General features: G+C 44.3%; 1 protein-coding gene across 1 annotated transcript; it reads left to right on the forward strand.

The window, feature by feature from the left end:
• Positions 1-6,950: 6,950 nt before the first annotated feature.
• Positions 6,951-17,617, forward strand: bsk146 (brain specific kinase 146). Its single transcript, XM_026177388.2, has 5 exons — positions 6,951-7,214; positions 15,138-15,388; positions 16,061-16,263; positions 16,387-16,578; positions 16,660-17,617. Exons 2-5 carry the CDS (start codon positions 15,217-15,219, stop codon positions 17,422-17,424), a joined length of 1,332 nt encoding a protein of 443 aa, XP_026033173.2. The 5' UTR covers positions 6,951-7,214; positions 15,138-15,216; the 3' UTR covers positions 17,425-17,617.
• Positions 17,618-18,485: the final 868 nt, after the last annotated feature.

The raw sequence follows: 18,485 nt of genomic DNA on the forward strand, positions 1-18,485 counted from the left end.
GTTTATCACACAAAATGAAAAGTGTTTACTTCCTAGGCGTGGCAGCCTTTGTCTCTGAGCCAGAGAGAGGAGGTCCATGGTGCCATGTAAAACTAGTTTGAAATTCTAACCGTTTTGTTTATAAATTGGGAAAACTTATAATAGGAGCATATTTGTCTTCTCTCTCATAAAAAACCCTACATTAGTCATTGCTATTTGTTCAAAATTCTCCATTACAGGCTTAAAAATAGGCACGAGGAGCATAAACTGGACTTTATGCAGATGATCTATTAGTATTTATAGCTCAACTGAACAATTCCTTTCCATTTTTTTCTTGCACGCCTCAAATCATACAGTGCAGTTTCGGGCTCTAAAATTAATTACACTAAGAGTGAAGCATTTCCAATTAACATGACAGAACAGATCAGATACTGCCTGGGTAGTTTCAAATACCTCGGTATAACTGCTTGTTCCTCACTTGACAGAATCTACCAAGAGAATTATATGTCATTAATTCATAAATCTAAAGCAGAGCTGCAGAGGTGGCTGGATTTTCTTCTCTCCTTAATTGGTAGAGTTAACACAATTAAAATGAGTCTTTTACCTAAATGTATCCACATGTACTTTCACTGTATTCCCTTAAAGGTACCAGCCTAATTTTTTAAAGAATTAAAAAAGGCAATATTTTTATTCTTATGGCGAAAAAGGTATGTGACCAGACTTCCCCTGTGGTGTGATTATTTACATTGTGGAGGTAAGCATTAACGACACAGAGCTCTCAGTCCTCACTCCTTCTTTATTCGTCTCTCAACAACAACTCAGCATATCGCGCCACAAAACACAGGAACACACTTCCTTTACACTGGGTGTGAGTGGAGCCCTTTAGTGGTCCACCACAACATCTTTGTTTTAGACTGAAAATAATTCCACGGGGAAGCTTTCAGTTAGAAAAATGTAATAAGAAAGCAATGCTTTAAGTCCCTACAAATATTGATCAGAACAGCTCACAACCCGGGGCTCTGATCTAAGAACTGGGTTAAGGGTTTCACTAGTCAGCTGCTAAGTTCCATTCATTTTCTTCCGCTTATGTGGGGCCGGGTCGCGGGGGCAGCAGCCCAAGCAGAGAAGCCCAGACCTCCCTCTCCCCAGCCATCTCCTCCAGCTTGTCCGGGGGAATACCAAAGCGTTCCCAGGATATAATCTCTCCAGCGTTTCCTGGGTCTGTCCCGGGGCCTCCTCCCCGTGGGGCATGCCCGGAAATGTCACCCAGGAGGCGCCCAGGGGGCATCCTTGTCAGGTGCCTGAACCACCTCAGCTGGCTCCTTTCGATGTGGAGGACCAGCTGCTCTACTCTGAGCCCCTCCCGAATGGCTGAACTTCTCACCCTATCTCTAAGAGAGAGGCCAGCCACACTTTTCTGAAGCCCATTTCCGCTGCTTGTATCAGCGATCTCGTTCTTTCGGTCACTACCCACAGCTCGTGGCCATAGTTGAGAACAGGGAGGTAGATCGACCAGTAAACTGAGAGCTTCGCTTTTACACTCAGCTCTCTCTTCACCACAACACTCGCTCCCTTCTCCCGTCACTCGTGAACAAGACCCAGAGATACTTAAACTCCTCCACTCGGGGCAGGAACTCGTCCCCAACCCAGAGTGGGCACTCCACCCTTTTCCAACTGAGGACCATGGCCTCAGATTTGGAGGTGCTAATTCTCATTCCCACCGCTTCACACTAGGCTGCGAAACGTTCCAAGGCGAGCTGGAGGCCATCACCCGAAGAAGCCAACAGAACCACATCATCTGCAAAAAGCAGAGATGAAATCCTGAGACCACCGCTCACCACTAGGTTCGACTAACGGACGAACACTCCTCTCCAGCACCCTGGCATAGACTTTCCTAGGGAGGCTGAGGAGTGTGATTCCCCTGTAGTTGGAAAACACCCTTTCTTAAAGATGGGGAACACCACCCCGGCCTGCCAGTCCAGGGTTACTGCCCCTGATCTCCACGCAACATTGTAGAGACGTGTCAACCAAGACGGCCCTACAACATCCAGAGCCTTCAGGAACTCGGGGTGGACCTCGTCCTCCCCAGGGGCTCTGCCACCAAGGGGTTGTTTAACTGCCTCGGTGACCTCGCCCCCAGAGATTGGTGGGTCATCCCCTTCGTCCCCAGACTCTGCTTCCACCACGGAAGACGTGCCAGTAGCTGCTAAGTTAAATGATAAAAAGTTGTTAACACTTTACTTTTGGACACACAGAAGTCGCCTTTTAAGTCTCCCAATGGAAACAAGCCTTTCTGTTTTTCTATCTGGGCAGTATCCTTTGAAGGCATTTCATACATTTTCACTGCTATGCAGATGATGCCCAGCTATATCCATGAAGCCAGATGACACAATTAATTAAACTGCAGGAATGAGACACTAAAGACCTGGATGACCTATAATTTCCTGGATCTACACTACCAGTCAAAAGTTGCACACACCTTCTCATTTAAGTTTTTCTTTATTTTCATGACTATTTACATTGTATATTTTCACTAAAGGCATCAAAACCACGAACGAACACATATGGAATAATGCAGAATTTTATATTTTAGACTCTTGAAAATAGCTGCTCTTTGCTTTGATTACTGCTTTGCACACCTTTGACATTCTCTCAATGAGCTTCATGAGGTCGTCACCTAAAATGGTTTTCCATTAGTCCTGAAGGAGTTCCCAGAGATGCTGAGGACTTGTTGGCCCTTTTGCCTTCTCTCTTCACCCCAAACCATCTCGACTGGGTTTAGGTCAGGTGACTCTGGAGGCCAGGCCATCTTGCACACCACAGTTGTGAATAAATCCCCAACAGCGTCACCACCAAAGCACCCCCACACCATCACACCTCCTCCTCCATGCTTCACAGTGGGAACCATGGATGTAGAGACCACCCGGTCACCTTTTCTGTGTCGCACAAAGACACGGCGAGTGGAACCGATGATCTCAAATTTGGATTCATCAGACCAAAGCACAGATTTCCACTGGTCTAATCTCCATTCCTTATGTTTCTTGGCCCAAACAAATCTGTTCGCTTGTTGCTTTTCCTTAGCAACAAGCAGTAGTGGTTTCTTAGCAGCTATATGACCATAAAGATCTGATTCATGCAGTCTCCTCTGAACAGTTGATGTAAAGATGTGTCTGCTACTGGAACTCTGTGTGGCATTTATCTGGTCGCTGACTTGCAATTTCTGAGGTTGGTGACTCGGATGAGTCGGATCAACAGCAGAGGTGACTCGTGGTCTTCCTTTCCTGGGGATGTCTTTATGTGAGCCAGTTTTTTGTGCACTAAAATCCCCCACAGTCCCGCGATGCATTGTCCTACAAAGCCAAGGCAAATGTTCCTCGTGTTTGAAAACAGCTGAGCAATTTCACTTCAGAGCAGGGACCACGGCAACCTGGTCCCAGGAGGACAAGAAGAAGCCTCCCATCTCCGTCTCGTCCCTCCACCAGGCTCGTCCATTCACAGCTCAGCTTGTGCTCCACCCTCGAGCTGTGCACCTCTGCCCTGCTGTCGATCACATGCGTTATTTCCCACTGTCGCCATTTCTGCTGTCAGGACTGGGTCGGCATCCTCACACGAGCCGTCTCACCTGACAATCGGGCGACAGGTCCTTCCTTCACACGCTTGGCTTCCACGCAGTCCTTCCTTTTCATATCTGGGCCTACCCTCTTCTTTATCATCAGGAAAGCTAAGGCTGCCCATCAGGAAAGCTAAGGCTGCCTATAGGAGGAGGATTGAAGATCACTTTGCTGACAACGACCCCAGAAAAATGTGGCAGGGGATCAATCACATTACCAACTACAGAAGCAATAACCAGGCAACATCTGATGCCTCACTGGCTGAGGATCTAAACCGTTTCTTCACCCGCTTTGAGACGACCAAGCCCTCAGCTGCCACACCACTTCCACCCGCCCCCAGCACTGGCACACTAACACTTAGGGAGCACCAAGTGAGGTGTGTTCTAAGGTCAGTGAATCCCAGGAAGGCAGCAGGTCCTGATGGAATACATGGAAAGGTTCTCAGAGCATGTGCTGACGAACTGACCGGAGTCTTCACTAAAATCTTCAACCTTTCCTTGTCATCAAACACCGTCCCGCCCTGCCTCAAAACCTCCACCATCATCCCCATCGCCAAGAAGACAGCTGTGGCCAGCCCAAATGACTACAGGCCTGTTGCACTTACGCCTGTAGTGATGAAGTGCTTTGAGAGACTGGTCTGTCAGCACATCAGGGCCGGTCTGCCTCCCACTCTGGACCCCCACCAATTTGCCTACAGGACAAATCGTTCCACCGAGGACGCTATCACCATAGCGCTCCACACTGCGCTGAGTCACCTGGAGCACCGAGGAAGCTATGTGAGAATGCTCTTTCTGGACTTCAGCTCAGCATTCAATCATATCATCCCGGAGATCCTGGTCCAGAAACTGTCTCACCTGGGACTCTCCACCCCCATCTGCCTCTGGATCAAGGACTTCCTGACAAATAGACCACAGTCTGTCAGACTTGGCCCCCACCGGTCCAGCACCATCACACTCAGCACCGGGTCTCCACAAGGATGTGTTTTGAGTCCCCTCCTGTTTACGCTCTACACATCCGACTGCTCCCCTACCCATCTCTCAAACACCATCATAAAGTTCGCGGATGACACCACAGTGGTTGGACTCATCTCAAGGGGGGATGAGTCGGACTACAGAGATGAGGTCAACAGACTGACTGAGTGGTGTTCAGTTAACAACCTCCAACTGAACACCACGAAAACTAAAGAACTTATCTTGGACTTCAGGAAGGGCAGAGCAGACCCGGCCCCACTTTACATTCACGGGAGCTGTGTGGAGAGGGTACACTCCATGAGGTTTCTGGGCGTGCAGATATCTGATGACCTCTCCTGGACTGCAAATACTACAGCGGTGGTTAAAAAGGCCCAGCAGCGTCTCCACTTTCTGAGAGTGCTCAGGAGGAACAACCTGGAGGAGAGGCTGCTGGTGACATTTTACAGAGCCACCATAGAGAGCATCCTAACGTACGGCATAACAACATGGTATGCAGGGTGCTCAGCTGCGGACAGGAAAGTACTGCAGAGGGTCATCAACACAGCCCAGAAGATCACTGGCTGCTCTCTGCCCAGCCTGGAGGTCACTGCAAACTCTCGGTGCCTCAGCAGAGCTGGCAATATCATCAAGGACCACTCTCACCCCAGCAACCAACTGTTTGAACTATTACCGTCAGGCCGACGGTACAGGTCACATAAAACCAGGACAAACAGATTCAGGGATAGCTTCTTTCCCAGAGCTATCACCGTAGTAAATAAGCACAAAAACAATTCAACCTATTCCATACCGTCACTGTCATTATATTATGCTGCTATTCATACTGTCATTATATTAATGCTGCTATCCTGTATATATTGTACATACTATTGTTTGAGTACTTACGATTGTTTTTTTGTACTTTTTATATTTTACATTTATATTTATTATTGAAACTTGCACCAAGGGAGTGGCACTCCAATTTCGTTGTACTCTGTACAATGACAATAAAGGCTATTCTATTCTATTCTATTCTATTCTATTCTATTCTATCAAGTCCATTTGACAGCTAGTAGGCCGCAGTGGATTAAAAAAAATATCATACAAAACACTAAAAATGTCCAATATAATCCAAAAAAGATCTACGCTCACAAATAATACCAGTTATAAAAGACAAATACAAATTTCCATTGTGTGATACACACTATCTCTAAAATTAGAAACATTCTGTCTCCAAGTGATTTAAATGTAACAATTTTACAATCTTTCTCCTCACATACAAAGTCTTGAATAACCAGGCCCATCTTTACCTCACAGTAACATATCACCCCAGAAGAGCAATTCACTCTCAGACTGCTCCCTTACCTTTGGTTCCTAGGGTATTTAAAAGTAGAATGGGAGGCAGAGCCTTCTGCTCTCAGGCCCCACTTCTGTGAAACCAGCTCCCAGTTTGGATTCAGGAGACAGGAACCCTCTCACCCTCGCCCTACTTTTAAGATTAGGCTTAAATTTTCCATTTTGATAAAGCTTACAGTTATGGATGGATCAGGTGACCTTGAATCCTCCCTTAGTTACACATCAATAGCTCTATGCTGCTGGAGGTTTCTCATGACACACTGAATGTTTCTTTTTCACCCTTTTTACACTCGCTATGTGTTTATACATCACGCTATATTTAATTGTTAGTTTTTATTAATCTCTAGCTCTCTTGTGTCTTTTGTCCTTTCTTCTTCCTTCCACCAGAACCAGGCCGTCCCGCCCTGAGCCTGGTTCTGGTGGAGGTTGCTTCCTGTTAAAAGTGAGTTTTTCCTTCCCATTGTCACCAAGTGCTTATTCATAGGGGGTTGTGTGGGGCCACTCTCGGTACACCAGCTTCCGCTCACAGTCCAAAGACACATATGGGTTTGGGATAAAGTGTGAATTGTTGTCTGTCTTTATTTGTGGGTGCACCCTGCCTCTCGGCCGTGATAGCTGGGACAGACCACTCCATTGATTTATGTGTTTATTCTTGGCACAAAAGCCTTAATATATCTTTGTACTAACCAACACTGCCTCAAATGACATTGCCTAAAGACATTTTATAAAAACATACACAGCAAAGTCTGTTTACATAAACGTTTACGAGTCAGAATCAGAATGCTTTATTAATCCCAGAGAAAATTATGTAAAAGCAAATATAATAATAATATAACAATAATGTTTTTTTTTTTTAGCTATTATTAAAAATAGCCAATATCCAGTTCAAGCTATCTGTTGGTAACATATTTATTTATTTGACTGTATTTGGAAGAAGTTGGATTTCCCATCATCCCTGAATGTACCATAGTCTGTATGGAGACAGCGAGCAGCGGCGGCTCCCAGCGGAGCAGCGCTGCGATTGGCCGGGCCAGCGAGGAGGGGGAGGGCTTTGTCTCTCCTCCCCTGCCTCTGCTCTCCTCCCATCCTAGAGGACAGAGCGATGCGGAGACAATAGGACGCAGAGCCGGAGGAGGCTGCAGGATGCTCGACACCACATCCACCGACGCTGCTCGGAGGCTTGTCGCTGGACACCGATATCAGACGTTTCTCTGGGCTCACCTGGTCTTAGTATGTGCTCACATCTCCCTGTGTGTTTACCAGTAGCAGCCTGGGCCGACAGGGCGGACTTCACAGTCTCCATATGGGTATCAACTGAAAGGTGAGTAGCGAATTAAACCCGGGCTGACCGTTTATCCTCACCTGCACCCTGACCGACCAGGCTCCGTTACTGTGTGTGCCGCTATGATGTGTGCATGCAGTGCATCATTAGGCCAATGCCATACAGCAGCGTTCACACTGAAAACAAAACTGTGATTTCTTCTCTATGTTGTATGTACATTTTCTAATGTCATTGATCTCTAGCAAGCAACAATATCATTGATTGTAAGCATTTTAGGTTGTTTACAGTATCGGATTGTGTAGTGGAATTTGTATTATTGATCACAACACAACATCTAAAAGCCCTCTCTCACCCCCACTATGCATCCCGTGTTTTTGCAGGAGGAGGAAGGGGTGGAGGAGGGGGGTTGGCAGTCAGGTATCTGCAGGAGCTAATGCATGTCTGTTCCTTTCCGCTATCTAAGCTCTGTTACACTAAAGTGACAGTGGTTGTCCCTTCAGTGAGTGCTGTCTGAGCACACACACTGCAGGTGACGATGCAGACCTGCTGAAAGCTGAAGCCTTTAGTGATTGGAGGATGATACAAGACCAGAATGTTTACATTCTGACTGGTCTACCTGCTGTCTATGTTTGCTGGATTATACTGGGCAATTTTGGGGACTTGCTTAGAAAAATGAAGGGTTACGCCCTATAGCCAATCTATACAAGCCGATCTAAGCCATTATTTTGGATAAATCATGTAATCAATGCCTCAATGCTCATCCACAGTGCCTATATATTGTGTTGATGAGATGCCAGCTGAACTTGAACTAGGGGCCGGGTGGAGAGCTGAGTGAGCACATACCTTTAAGTAGACCGAATAACCCAGATGAGGAGGTGATGGGAAGGAGTTTAAATAATGATTCTAAAGAACAGGGACTGGGTTGACTGGCTTGAAGATGCGGGTAGGACGACTGATGGATAAGACTGGTGAATTTGAATTAGTTGAAGATGGAAAATAACCAGTATTACCATAAAGATTTTGAGAGGATAGATCTTCCTTATTCAATTTTGATTAAAAAATCAAATTACCAAGTTAAATTTTGTTTGCTAAATATGAAGATGAAGCCCTGAATATAGCCTAGTTAGCATAAATACTAATTAAGCTAGTTGTTGCTGCCGTCTGTTTTACGCACCAATGATATTGGTGAGGTTTTTCAGTCAAATTCATCGCATCTGCTCTGTTAAGAGTTTTCAGTGATCTCCTGTTTATTGTTGATGCTAGTTAATGCTGTACGTATATTACTGGATCTTACCACTGTGTTTGATACAGTGGACTACAACATCTTGAACACTCATTGTGTTGTTATTTGTGGGATGGCTTTGAACTGTTTTAAGTCTTATTTGAGTTGTAGGTGGTTTTCCATTAGCATTGGCAGTTATTCTTCTAAAACTACCCCCTTAACCAGTGGTGTACCTCAAGGTTCCATTCTTGGTCCACTTCAGTTGTACACACACCTTTTGGGTTTATTTTTTTTTTAAAAACCCATCATGTTCCTTACTACTTTTTTGCAGATGAAACCCAGATTTACCTCCCTCTTAAACCCGTCTCTCAACCCTGTGATGGTAAAACTGAAATTTTAGTGATTCCTGTGGCGAATAAGCAGCCAGTTACATTTTTCACTATCCCTTTAGATCTTGAGACTCATTTCTTAAACCTCAGGTTTAAAGTCTGAGTGTTATCTTTGATTCATCTCCTTAATTAGACAGATCACAGCAGTTGTTATAGCCAGCTTTCTCAAATTAAGATATTAAATATAGTTAAAAACTTCTTTCTTTTCATGATCTAGATTGGATTACTACAAGTTATTATATGTTGGGTTGAGCAAAACACTTAAAACATGTCTGCAGCTGGTTCAGACTGCAGCTGCTAGACTCCTGAAAGATACACGGAAGCTTCACCCATTCTTAAACTATTACACTGGTTTCCTGGGAAGTACAGGATTCATTTTAAAATATTGTTGCTTGCGTGTAAGTGTTTACACGGGCTCGCCTACGTTAACTATCAAATCCTTTAGTTGTCCTATGCCTCTCACTTAGGTCTGTCGATCAGCACCTTCTAGTAATTCAGAATTCCCAACTGGCTCGTACAGGCGACAGAGCTTTCTTGTCCCCCAAACTCCAAAAATAACCAGCAACATATATTTTTTTAAATTTCTCCAAGTGCATCTCTTTTACTTTTAGTATTTCAATTTGTATTATTTACTGTTCTTTTTGATCCCTTTTAAAAATATTATTATTATTTATTTATTTTATTAGTAAAATTTGCTTGATTTTGATTTCAGGCCTTTAAAACGTTCTAAATAAAATCTGTAAAATCAAACTAAGGTGTAAATATCTACTGCTGAGGAGCTGTAATATAAGTAGGTACTAGAGATTTTGGCAACCACATTCTGTTTTTGTTCACTTTCCACACACACACACACACACACACACACACACACACACACACACACACACACACACACACACACACACACACACACACACACACACACACACACTGACTGGTGTTTTGCTGCTGGCCTCCCTCTGCTCCCTGCCAGTGCACATTTACACACAGTCACTTTGATTATGTGCGTGTGCAGCAGTCAGCAGCTTTTTTTCAATAAATAGAAGACAAATCAAACGTGTCCAGAACATTTAAAGGCTAAATATTTTTGTTGCTGCAGTTTCTCACGTGGAAGGCAGGAATGTGTTTCTTTGCAGCACATCTATCAGGAGAATAGAAACAGTCACTCAAATGCAAAAAAATTAAGCTGTTATTGTTGGAGGGCAGCGCGGCTGCATCAGTGGGGGTGGACGTGGCTGTGATCGTTGCCTTGGCTCGTCGAATGTGCTCCGGCTCGGCCCGCTGGTTGCATAAGCAGTCTGGGATTTAGTCAGCTGCGGCCCCTGGTCGCTGCTCTGTTTCCACAGAGTGTTAAACCTGGTGGCACAGAGGGTCAGTGTTGAGCGAGTGGGGAGGGCTGGGGGGATGTGGTCAGCTGAAAGGAACATGCTGTATTTTGTGTCTGTTCCCAGAACGTTGAATTTTGCAGGCTGTCGGAGAGAACAGTCTGCAGGAAAGGAGGACTGACACAAGCATCAATCTGTCAACTGACTTTTTAGGTTTAGCATAAAACTGTCCCAAACTAGAGACCAGACAATCTGAATTTACCATGACTCAGGTTAGCATCTTCACATTGTATAAAAAGAACCAGAAATATTCCTTTCACAATAATACACTGGACTCAGCGTGTGGTTCTTATTTGTGCTTGTCGAATAATTTATTAAATATTAAACAATTATAGCAATTGTTGACGATTAATTCGCTTTGAGATGAATAGATCAATGATATGCTTTGGGGAAAATGAACAATGTGTATAATAATGTGTAGTGGAGCGAATGTTGAAGATGATTACAACAAATAATTAATATGTGAAAGGCTTATTTCAACCTTAGATAACTTTGTATAAACTTACAGTATGTGGTATGCAGTTGCCCCTAACTTAATACATCTGTTTATGTATTTATACTCCTAAACACCAAAAAGTACAACAACAGTGGTGTGAGACAGAGGCTGCCATTCTCCTTCACCTCATCCTGAAAAGTTTCCCAGCATTATTTGAACGTGAGCTGCAGGGAAAATACCAAATTTGAACCCTTTTGATCATCTCATTTTACCCATCCAGCTGCTCTGCAGTTGTTCCTACCAGCGATGCAAAGCACTTGCGACACGCAGCTGCTTTTGCATCGAGTTGTTTCTATTGTTAAAGGTGAGCCTATGTGATACACTCACACAGTGGGACTGCAGACTTCCCCTCCACACGGAGAGCCGACATTTATCCTGGCCTGATGACTCACTGAGCTACACGAGTCTTACTGCTTCTATACAAATACAGATGCAGTTTTAGCTGTGGTAAACGAAAGCACACGCATACAGCAGCAGGCCAAAAAACACACAGGTCTATAGAAGCTGGAAAAGGAAAAAAAGACCTGAAAACAGAGTGTGTTAGATAAAGGCAGAGTGTGATGAATGCTGGGATTGTCTGGTCTACACACGCACACACCATCTTGATGTGAATATTAAATATATAAAGATGCAGAATCTTCTGAACTTTGAGACTGTAGCTTGACCTACATCACAGACTTTTTTTTGCACATACTAGCTGGAAAAACTTAAGCTTTAGATCTGCTAATAAGAGCTGTGGGAACAGTTTGAAGATCACTGCTGCAACTAACCACACAAGCTGCTGTACCTTGTCAAAATTTTCCTTTTACTTTGATTTTATGAAACCAGTTTATTCTCAAAGCTGAAATTCGCTCCGTGCTCTCTCCTGGTTGTGTACACCTAATGAAATCGGGCTGGAAGTTTGGCTCCATTAAACGAATTGGTCGAGCACAGTGGAAGTGCGTTAATCCGGTTATGCTTAAAATGATTAGGGACTCAATCTAGTCAAGATCATCAGACCTAAGGCAGAAATCAATTCAGTATTAATATTGCTTTCCAGGGCGTCCTGAGTAAAGAGGTACGAAATAAGTTAAATCACATTAGCCAGTCGTTAAAGGTCTGCAGACTGTGCTGGACAACTGAACCAGTACAATGGCATTAATAGATACGGGTTCAGGAGATGATTACTGGGCCTTTTTGTCAGCCTGGGTCATATGTGCTATCTTCACAGCCACTGTAATTCCCATTTTTCTGAAGATACACTTGGTGCCAAATAGTGTGCATGTTTCCTCCTTTTTTGCAACATGTTTACTGCGTCCACAACTTTAGTTTTTTATCCATTTAGATAAAAATTTGATTCACCCATTAACTCACCATGCATGTCTGTGGGGGGAAACCAAAAAGCTCCAGAAAAGTCCAAGCTGCCCCGTGGAGTTGAACCCAGAAACGTCTTGCTGTGACGCGATGGTACAAACCACCACAGCACGTCTTTTTGCATGTTTAAATCTAGTTTGGTTTTATTCAAACAGTGGCACTTTATATTATAAAGGATAGAACTACAACAATGTGAGAAATACAATCCCTTTCCATCTTTGTGGTAGCTGTTAGCATCTTTAGGACTCATTAGCGCTTGCTAACTGGTGCTAATTAGCTCTAAGCATTGCAGAGTGTCAATATCTGTGGCTTATCTGGGTTCCTCATCTACAGAGAGATAACACTGTTAGCAACACTTAAATCACTATATCACTATTTACTCATAACTGTAATTCTTGTTGTAAAATAATTAATTAGTTATTGGAAAATCAGTTTAAACTGTTTATTCAGTTATTTAGCGCTTTTTGATGGAGCTAAATGGAAAAAAAATGGAAAAGTTCAAATTTACTGCCCCAGTTTTCACTCAAAACAGCTAGCTTGGTTGAATTTGCAGCTTTAAGTAGTTATTATTGACTGAATATACATTGTACGTTTATGAATGTTATCGTGATAACATACCAGAGCCAAACGCACACTCAGAAAAAGAACGAGGCACAATCCTGCAGTGCTACAGTAAGCACTTCTGATCCCCGGCAGAAACAAACGGTCTCTTCTGTTTACAACTCCCTCCTGTGCATGTGTGTTTTTATCACATGCACCCAAGAGCTTTTATTTAGAGGAGAGAGAGAGATACAGTACATCCTCTCTGCGCTGCCATTTATCACCCAAACTGACTCATCTCTCCTCACCTGCTGCCGTCAGCCTCTCTTCCTGTCCGCTTCACACGCAAAAAAGATTACACTCCCACAGAGAACGCAGAGGTCTGTGGAGGGGCGACGGGGTACTTACAGTTTTTTCTGATTGCTTAAGCACATTTATTGTAACTATTGGCTAATTTTGCAAAACTCTTCACACAAATAAGAAAACCTGTCACCCAATAATCAAAACATTGTAGTTCTCTTGCAAAAGCAAACACAGCTAGATTAACTCTTCGTAAAAATGGTGTTTCCGTATCAAACAGTACACACAAGCCATCATCTACTAAGCACACAATGCGCCAACTGCACACTGATGGTATGAATACAAAACACATCTGGCTTTTGCTTCCTCTGTGCACAAGGTAGGCTATGTCAGTTTGAGCTACTTCTGTCATAGATCCATAAGCATAGAGGAATCCAAACTTCAAGTACTGCTGTTTATTCAAACACATCAAAACAAACACAAGTGTTTATTTCCAAGTATAGGATTATTTGCAATCGCCATAATGACTCTATGGGTTACTTGGTCTGCAGTGAACATGCTTCCTCTGCCCCCAGCATCTGGTCATCTAGCAATTCTGTAAAGTAACAATTTCAGTATTTTTACATCAATGGTATTGGTGTGTTTCTCATTGGCATATGGCAGTGCTACAAATCTTTGTGCGAAGTGACTGTACTCACCGATTCTCATTTCAAGATGTCCTTATGGTACTTGCTACAGTGTAGCGGCTCGAGTTAGGCTGGACCCGTTGGCCAGCTACCCTCAGGGTCATTCCACGGTTGATTACATGGTCCACTATTGTAGCTCTGATGTCATCAGCAATTCTATTTCTTACTCTTCCTACCCTTCCTCTCCCCCCTCCTCATCTTCCTCTGCCCCCTCCTCGTCAACCTCTTGCTCCTCCTTGTCCTTGTCGTCCTCTTCATCCTACTTCTTCACCTCCACGTCCTCTTCCTCGGCCTCCTCTACTTCTCACTCTTTCTGCTCCCTCCATTGTACTCCGCACACACAGCTTACCTGTATTATAGTGCTTAGGCTGATTGCAAAGTGAACTAATTATCTAAAAAAGTTTTCACATGTGAAAGTGTGCCAGACAGTTGGCAAATTAGTGTTAATGATAGCCATACATGTGTATACTTTTGCTAGGAGTGTGTTGGAAATTTGGTAATTGAGTGTTGTGCAGTGAATTGTGCCTACAGTTTTGCAAAGTGTGTGTTACAAAATTGCAAACTGAGTGCAAAGCAGTTTTTGTGCTTTTAGTTTTGCAAACTCAGTGAGTGGTTTTGCTATAAGTCTGAATAGTTTTAGAGATTGTGCTACAGGAATCACAGTTAGGGTTTAAGCATTCAGAAAAAACTGTAAAGTAGCACATTGCTGCGTGTGTGTGTGTTTGATCACATAGTTGGCAACTTAACGTTGTGATGCATACAACTGAATGTTACTTTCTGCATCTAAAACCAGACTGTGCAATGAAATGTTATCCATCTGTGGATGTGTGCGGAGAATATGAGATATGTGAAGTACATGGAATGGCAGGCGAGTGTGTTGATGATGAGGAGGCTGCTGTAGATATAAAGCCAATCCAAGTGTCTGCTCATATAGAGTGGCTGCTTTCCAGCACCTCGGGTTGTGTAACGAGTGTGTGTGTGTGTGTGTGTGTGTGTGTGTGTGTGTGTGTGTGTGTGTGTGTGTGTGTGTGTGTGTGCGCGCGCTCCTATAGTTCCTCCACATTCGCCTGGATCAGTGAGGGTCAGTGCTTGGCAGGTCCAGCCGCTCAGGAAGAGAAAAAAGGGAAGCAATCACTAAGAATAATCACACTGCAGCAGGAATTGGATTTTCTAGAAAGGACTGTTATTGGCTGCCTGTGTGTGTGTGTGTGTGTGTGTGTGTGTGTGTGTGTGTGTGTGTGTGTGTGACTCAGCTCACAGCTCAGCTCTGGTATCCCCCTTGGCGAGTAGCATTTAGAATTACTTAAGCCTTCACTGCAGATAATTAGCATTTTCAGCGGCTATCACACTGCAGATCAGAGCAGCACGCTGTGAGCTCCGGTGTCGACAGCGTGCTGTGCATTGCCGACCTTGGAATGCAACACAAACATCACATATGACATGCTCCTGTTTTGGTCCCACAAGAGGACGAGAGCCTGTTTTTCTCTTCGTGTGCCCGTCCTATCACAGCCAACTTGTTGTACTTGAAATGAGGAAGAGTAGAAGGATGAAGCAGTTTTCAAAATGTTTCTCCTCTCTTCTTTCTGTACAGTGACACCAGCTGTTAGCTGCTATTGCTGCTCCTGTCCTACCCGAGTCAGTTTTTTTTGCACCCTGAAGCAGTCCGCACCATGACCTCCTCTCCGCTGGTTTCTCGAGCCAACATGGACATCCTGGATGAGCTGCAGCTGATTGCTGCCCAAAATTTGGAGAGACTAGAGGTCAACAAGTACTACGAGGTGATCAGAGAGCTGGGCAAGGGAACCTATGGCAAGGTGGATCTGGTCATTCACAAGATCAGAGGTAAGGGACCACCACAGAGTACATGACGTCTTAAGTGATTGCGCTGTCACCTTTTTGTTTTGGTCTCTGCACCTTAAGTGTAATTTTGCTTTTGGCTCCTAATGAGATGTCCCTTTGTTTAGACAGAAGTGTTAATAGTTAGATTAGTGGATGGAATGCTAAATTGCAAGCTTGGTTAAATAACTGCATTCATAAATGTACAGACAGAAACCTCCTTAGTGAAAAGTTACAGACTAATAATTAAAATAGCAGAAATCTCAAGCACGGTCTTCTTGGATAGACGACAACACCCCCAACTGGTCATGGCAGATGGCTGCGCCTCCCTGAGCCTAATTCTGCTGGAGGTTTCTTCCTGTTAAAAGGGAGTTTTTCCTTTCCACTGTCACCAATTGCTTGCTTGAAGGGGGTCATCTGATTTCGGGGGTTTTCTCTGTCTTTACCTAACAATATAAAGCGTCTTAAGGCCCCTGTTGCTGTGATTTAGTGACATAAATAACGCTGAATTGAATTCAAAGAGTTTCAGTTCACTCCAATCAGCACAGGGGTTTAACTTTAAGCCTCAACAAAATCTAAATAAGTGAGTAATTTAAAATAATACCTCAGTAAAGTCGTGATACAAAAACTGGTTTTTTTGTGCATCTGTAAAAAAAACATCTGTATTTTTCCCAAAAGGTACAAAAATGGCACTGAAGTTCCTGAAGAAGAAGACAACCAAGCTGAAGTCTTTTCTACGGGAGTACAGCATCTCCCTGTACCTGTCTCCGTGCCCCTTCATCATCAACATGTTTGGCATCGCCTTCGAGACCGACGAGTACTACGTGTTTGCACAGGAGTACGCCGTGGCGGGAGACCTCTTCGATATAATTCCTCCACAGGTGCTGATTCGCAGATAACGATAGTAATACAGATGATTACTGATCCACAGTCAGAAGAAAGTTGGCTTAAAACTGTAAAATCCCCTGAATAAAATAGTGCTTTTCCTTTCTTTGGCCCTCAAGGTCGGTCTTCCTGAAACAGTAGCAAAGCGCTGTGTACACCAGGTAGCCATCGCTCTGGACTACCTGCACTGTAAGAAGCTGGTCCATCGGGACATTAAGCCTGAAAACATCCTCATCTTTGACCGAGAGTGCCGCAAGGTCAAGCTCTCTGACTTCGGAATGACTCGCCGGGCTGGCTCACCAGTGAAAAGAGTGAGTAGTGTTTGAGTTTTGTACGCTTTTATATTCGCACGTTTCCTCCAGTGACTGTAACCTGTTGGTTTTTCCCTCCAGGTGAGCGGCACCATCCCCTACACAGCTCCGGAGCTCTGCGATGTGTCCCGCCACGAGGGCTTCTGCGTGGACTACAGCACTGACGTCTGGGCCTTCGGTGTGCTGCTGTTCTGCATGCTGACTGGTAACTTCCCTTGGGAGAAGGCTCTCCCCTCTGACTCTTTCTACCAGGAGTTCATCCGTTGGCAGAGGAGGAGGACGAACACGGTGCCGTCGCAGTGGAGGCGCTTCACCGAGCAGGCCCTTCGCATGTTCCGCCGCCTGCTATCGGTGGAGCAGGACCGCCGCTGCTCCGTCAAAGAAGTGTTCGGGTACTTCAGCCACTCCTGGATGTTAGACGCGGAGAACGATAACAACAACGGCAACATGGTTGCTGGAGGTGGCGGCGAAAGAGTTAGTGGCGGAGGCGGCGGCGGCGGAGGAGGTGGAGGAGGAGTCCGTGGGGAGGTGGACGGCACAATCTCGTCATCATCGTCCGGGGAAGAAGACGAGGAGCATCTCGTGGAGAGGATGAAGCAGCAGACTCTGTCACCTCGCTCCCCAGTGTCGCCCCTCTCTCCCATGTTGCCAGTGGCGGTGAAGAGGGGGAGCGGAGGCAGCGGGGCCAAAGGAGGGATGATGGAACCCGGCGGGGGCCACCATTTCGTGTCCGTCTCCACCAACAGCTCCGTGTCATCCACCAACAGCTACGATCGAATGCCCCGAGAAAACGGCTCACCTGGCGGCCGCATGCTAGTGCCGACACCCATAGAAATCTGCGTCTGAGCATGTCAGGGCTCACCGGCACACACTTTTATACCTCTCATCCAACCACGTAGATGTTCATGCATGGGAAAAGAAACAAAGCGATAACAAAGCACTAACACGTCTCCTGTTTTAAACATTGTGGGAAAGGAAGAGCGCAGACACACACGCGCCGGAGGACTTCCGAGGACGTCTTTGTAGAACGCACACATTCCTCATGATTGGTCGAATGTCCTGTTTTAACACTTGGAATTCAAGGACACGTTCAAAATGCAAGTGTAGAAAAATGAAGAAAAAAACGCTACATTAGAGATTTCACCACTAAATCGATCTGACAAGAAGACCAAAATATATTCCTTAAAGCAATACTTGCAGCAAAAAAAATGAATTAAAATAACATAAAAAGATAAAAAAGTCAGCAGGAGTTGGGCAGAACTCCTCGTGATCTCTTCAACACTGATAAGAAGTTTTTTTTTAAGAAGCCAAGGGACAAAAGATTCGTGTTTTTGACCGAAACAGAGCTCAAGCTAACACCTTACAAGATAAAAAGACTGACTGAGCCGTGGTTTCAGTGTTTTACTTGTAACAAGAATATGAAAGTGTGAATGTGTCCGTGTGCGTCGCCGTGCGTTTGAATCTAAAACAAGTAGTTTAATATTTCTTTGAGAATTTTATTATTTATTTGAATCTTTAAAAAAAAGAATAAAAAAAAAGACTACACAATCTATTTTTTCTATTTTTTTGTAAGGTAGCTCTCTTTGTTTCCCATTCGATTCAGCATTGTGATATGGTGTTGAGGTATAGCTGTGTAACAGGTGTGGTATGCTGCTGTACATACTGAATACTTGCGCATTATGTGAGATGATCTACAGCTTTCCTTCATCTCAGACTAGATGGAGCGAATGCGTGCGATGTCTCTGCTCTTCACCATGAACATATCTACTTCACAGTTGGAAGACTTTTTTCTACTCACTCCTGAAATTCCGTTTGTATGATGTTCCTTTGAAGCGTTTTTTCCAAAAGAGAACAAGAAAAAGATCTGTCTGCTTTGCTCACGTTTTCATCCAGACCTTCACTTAAAA

The sequence above is a fragment of the Astatotilapia calliptera genome, chromosome 8 (assembly GCF_964374335.1).
Source record: "Astatotilapia calliptera chromosome 8, fAstCal68.1, whole genome shotgun sequence".
Classification (NCBI taxonomy): domain Eukaryota; kingdom Metazoa; phylum Chordata; class Actinopteri; order Cichliformes; family Cichlidae; genus Astatotilapia; species Astatotilapia calliptera.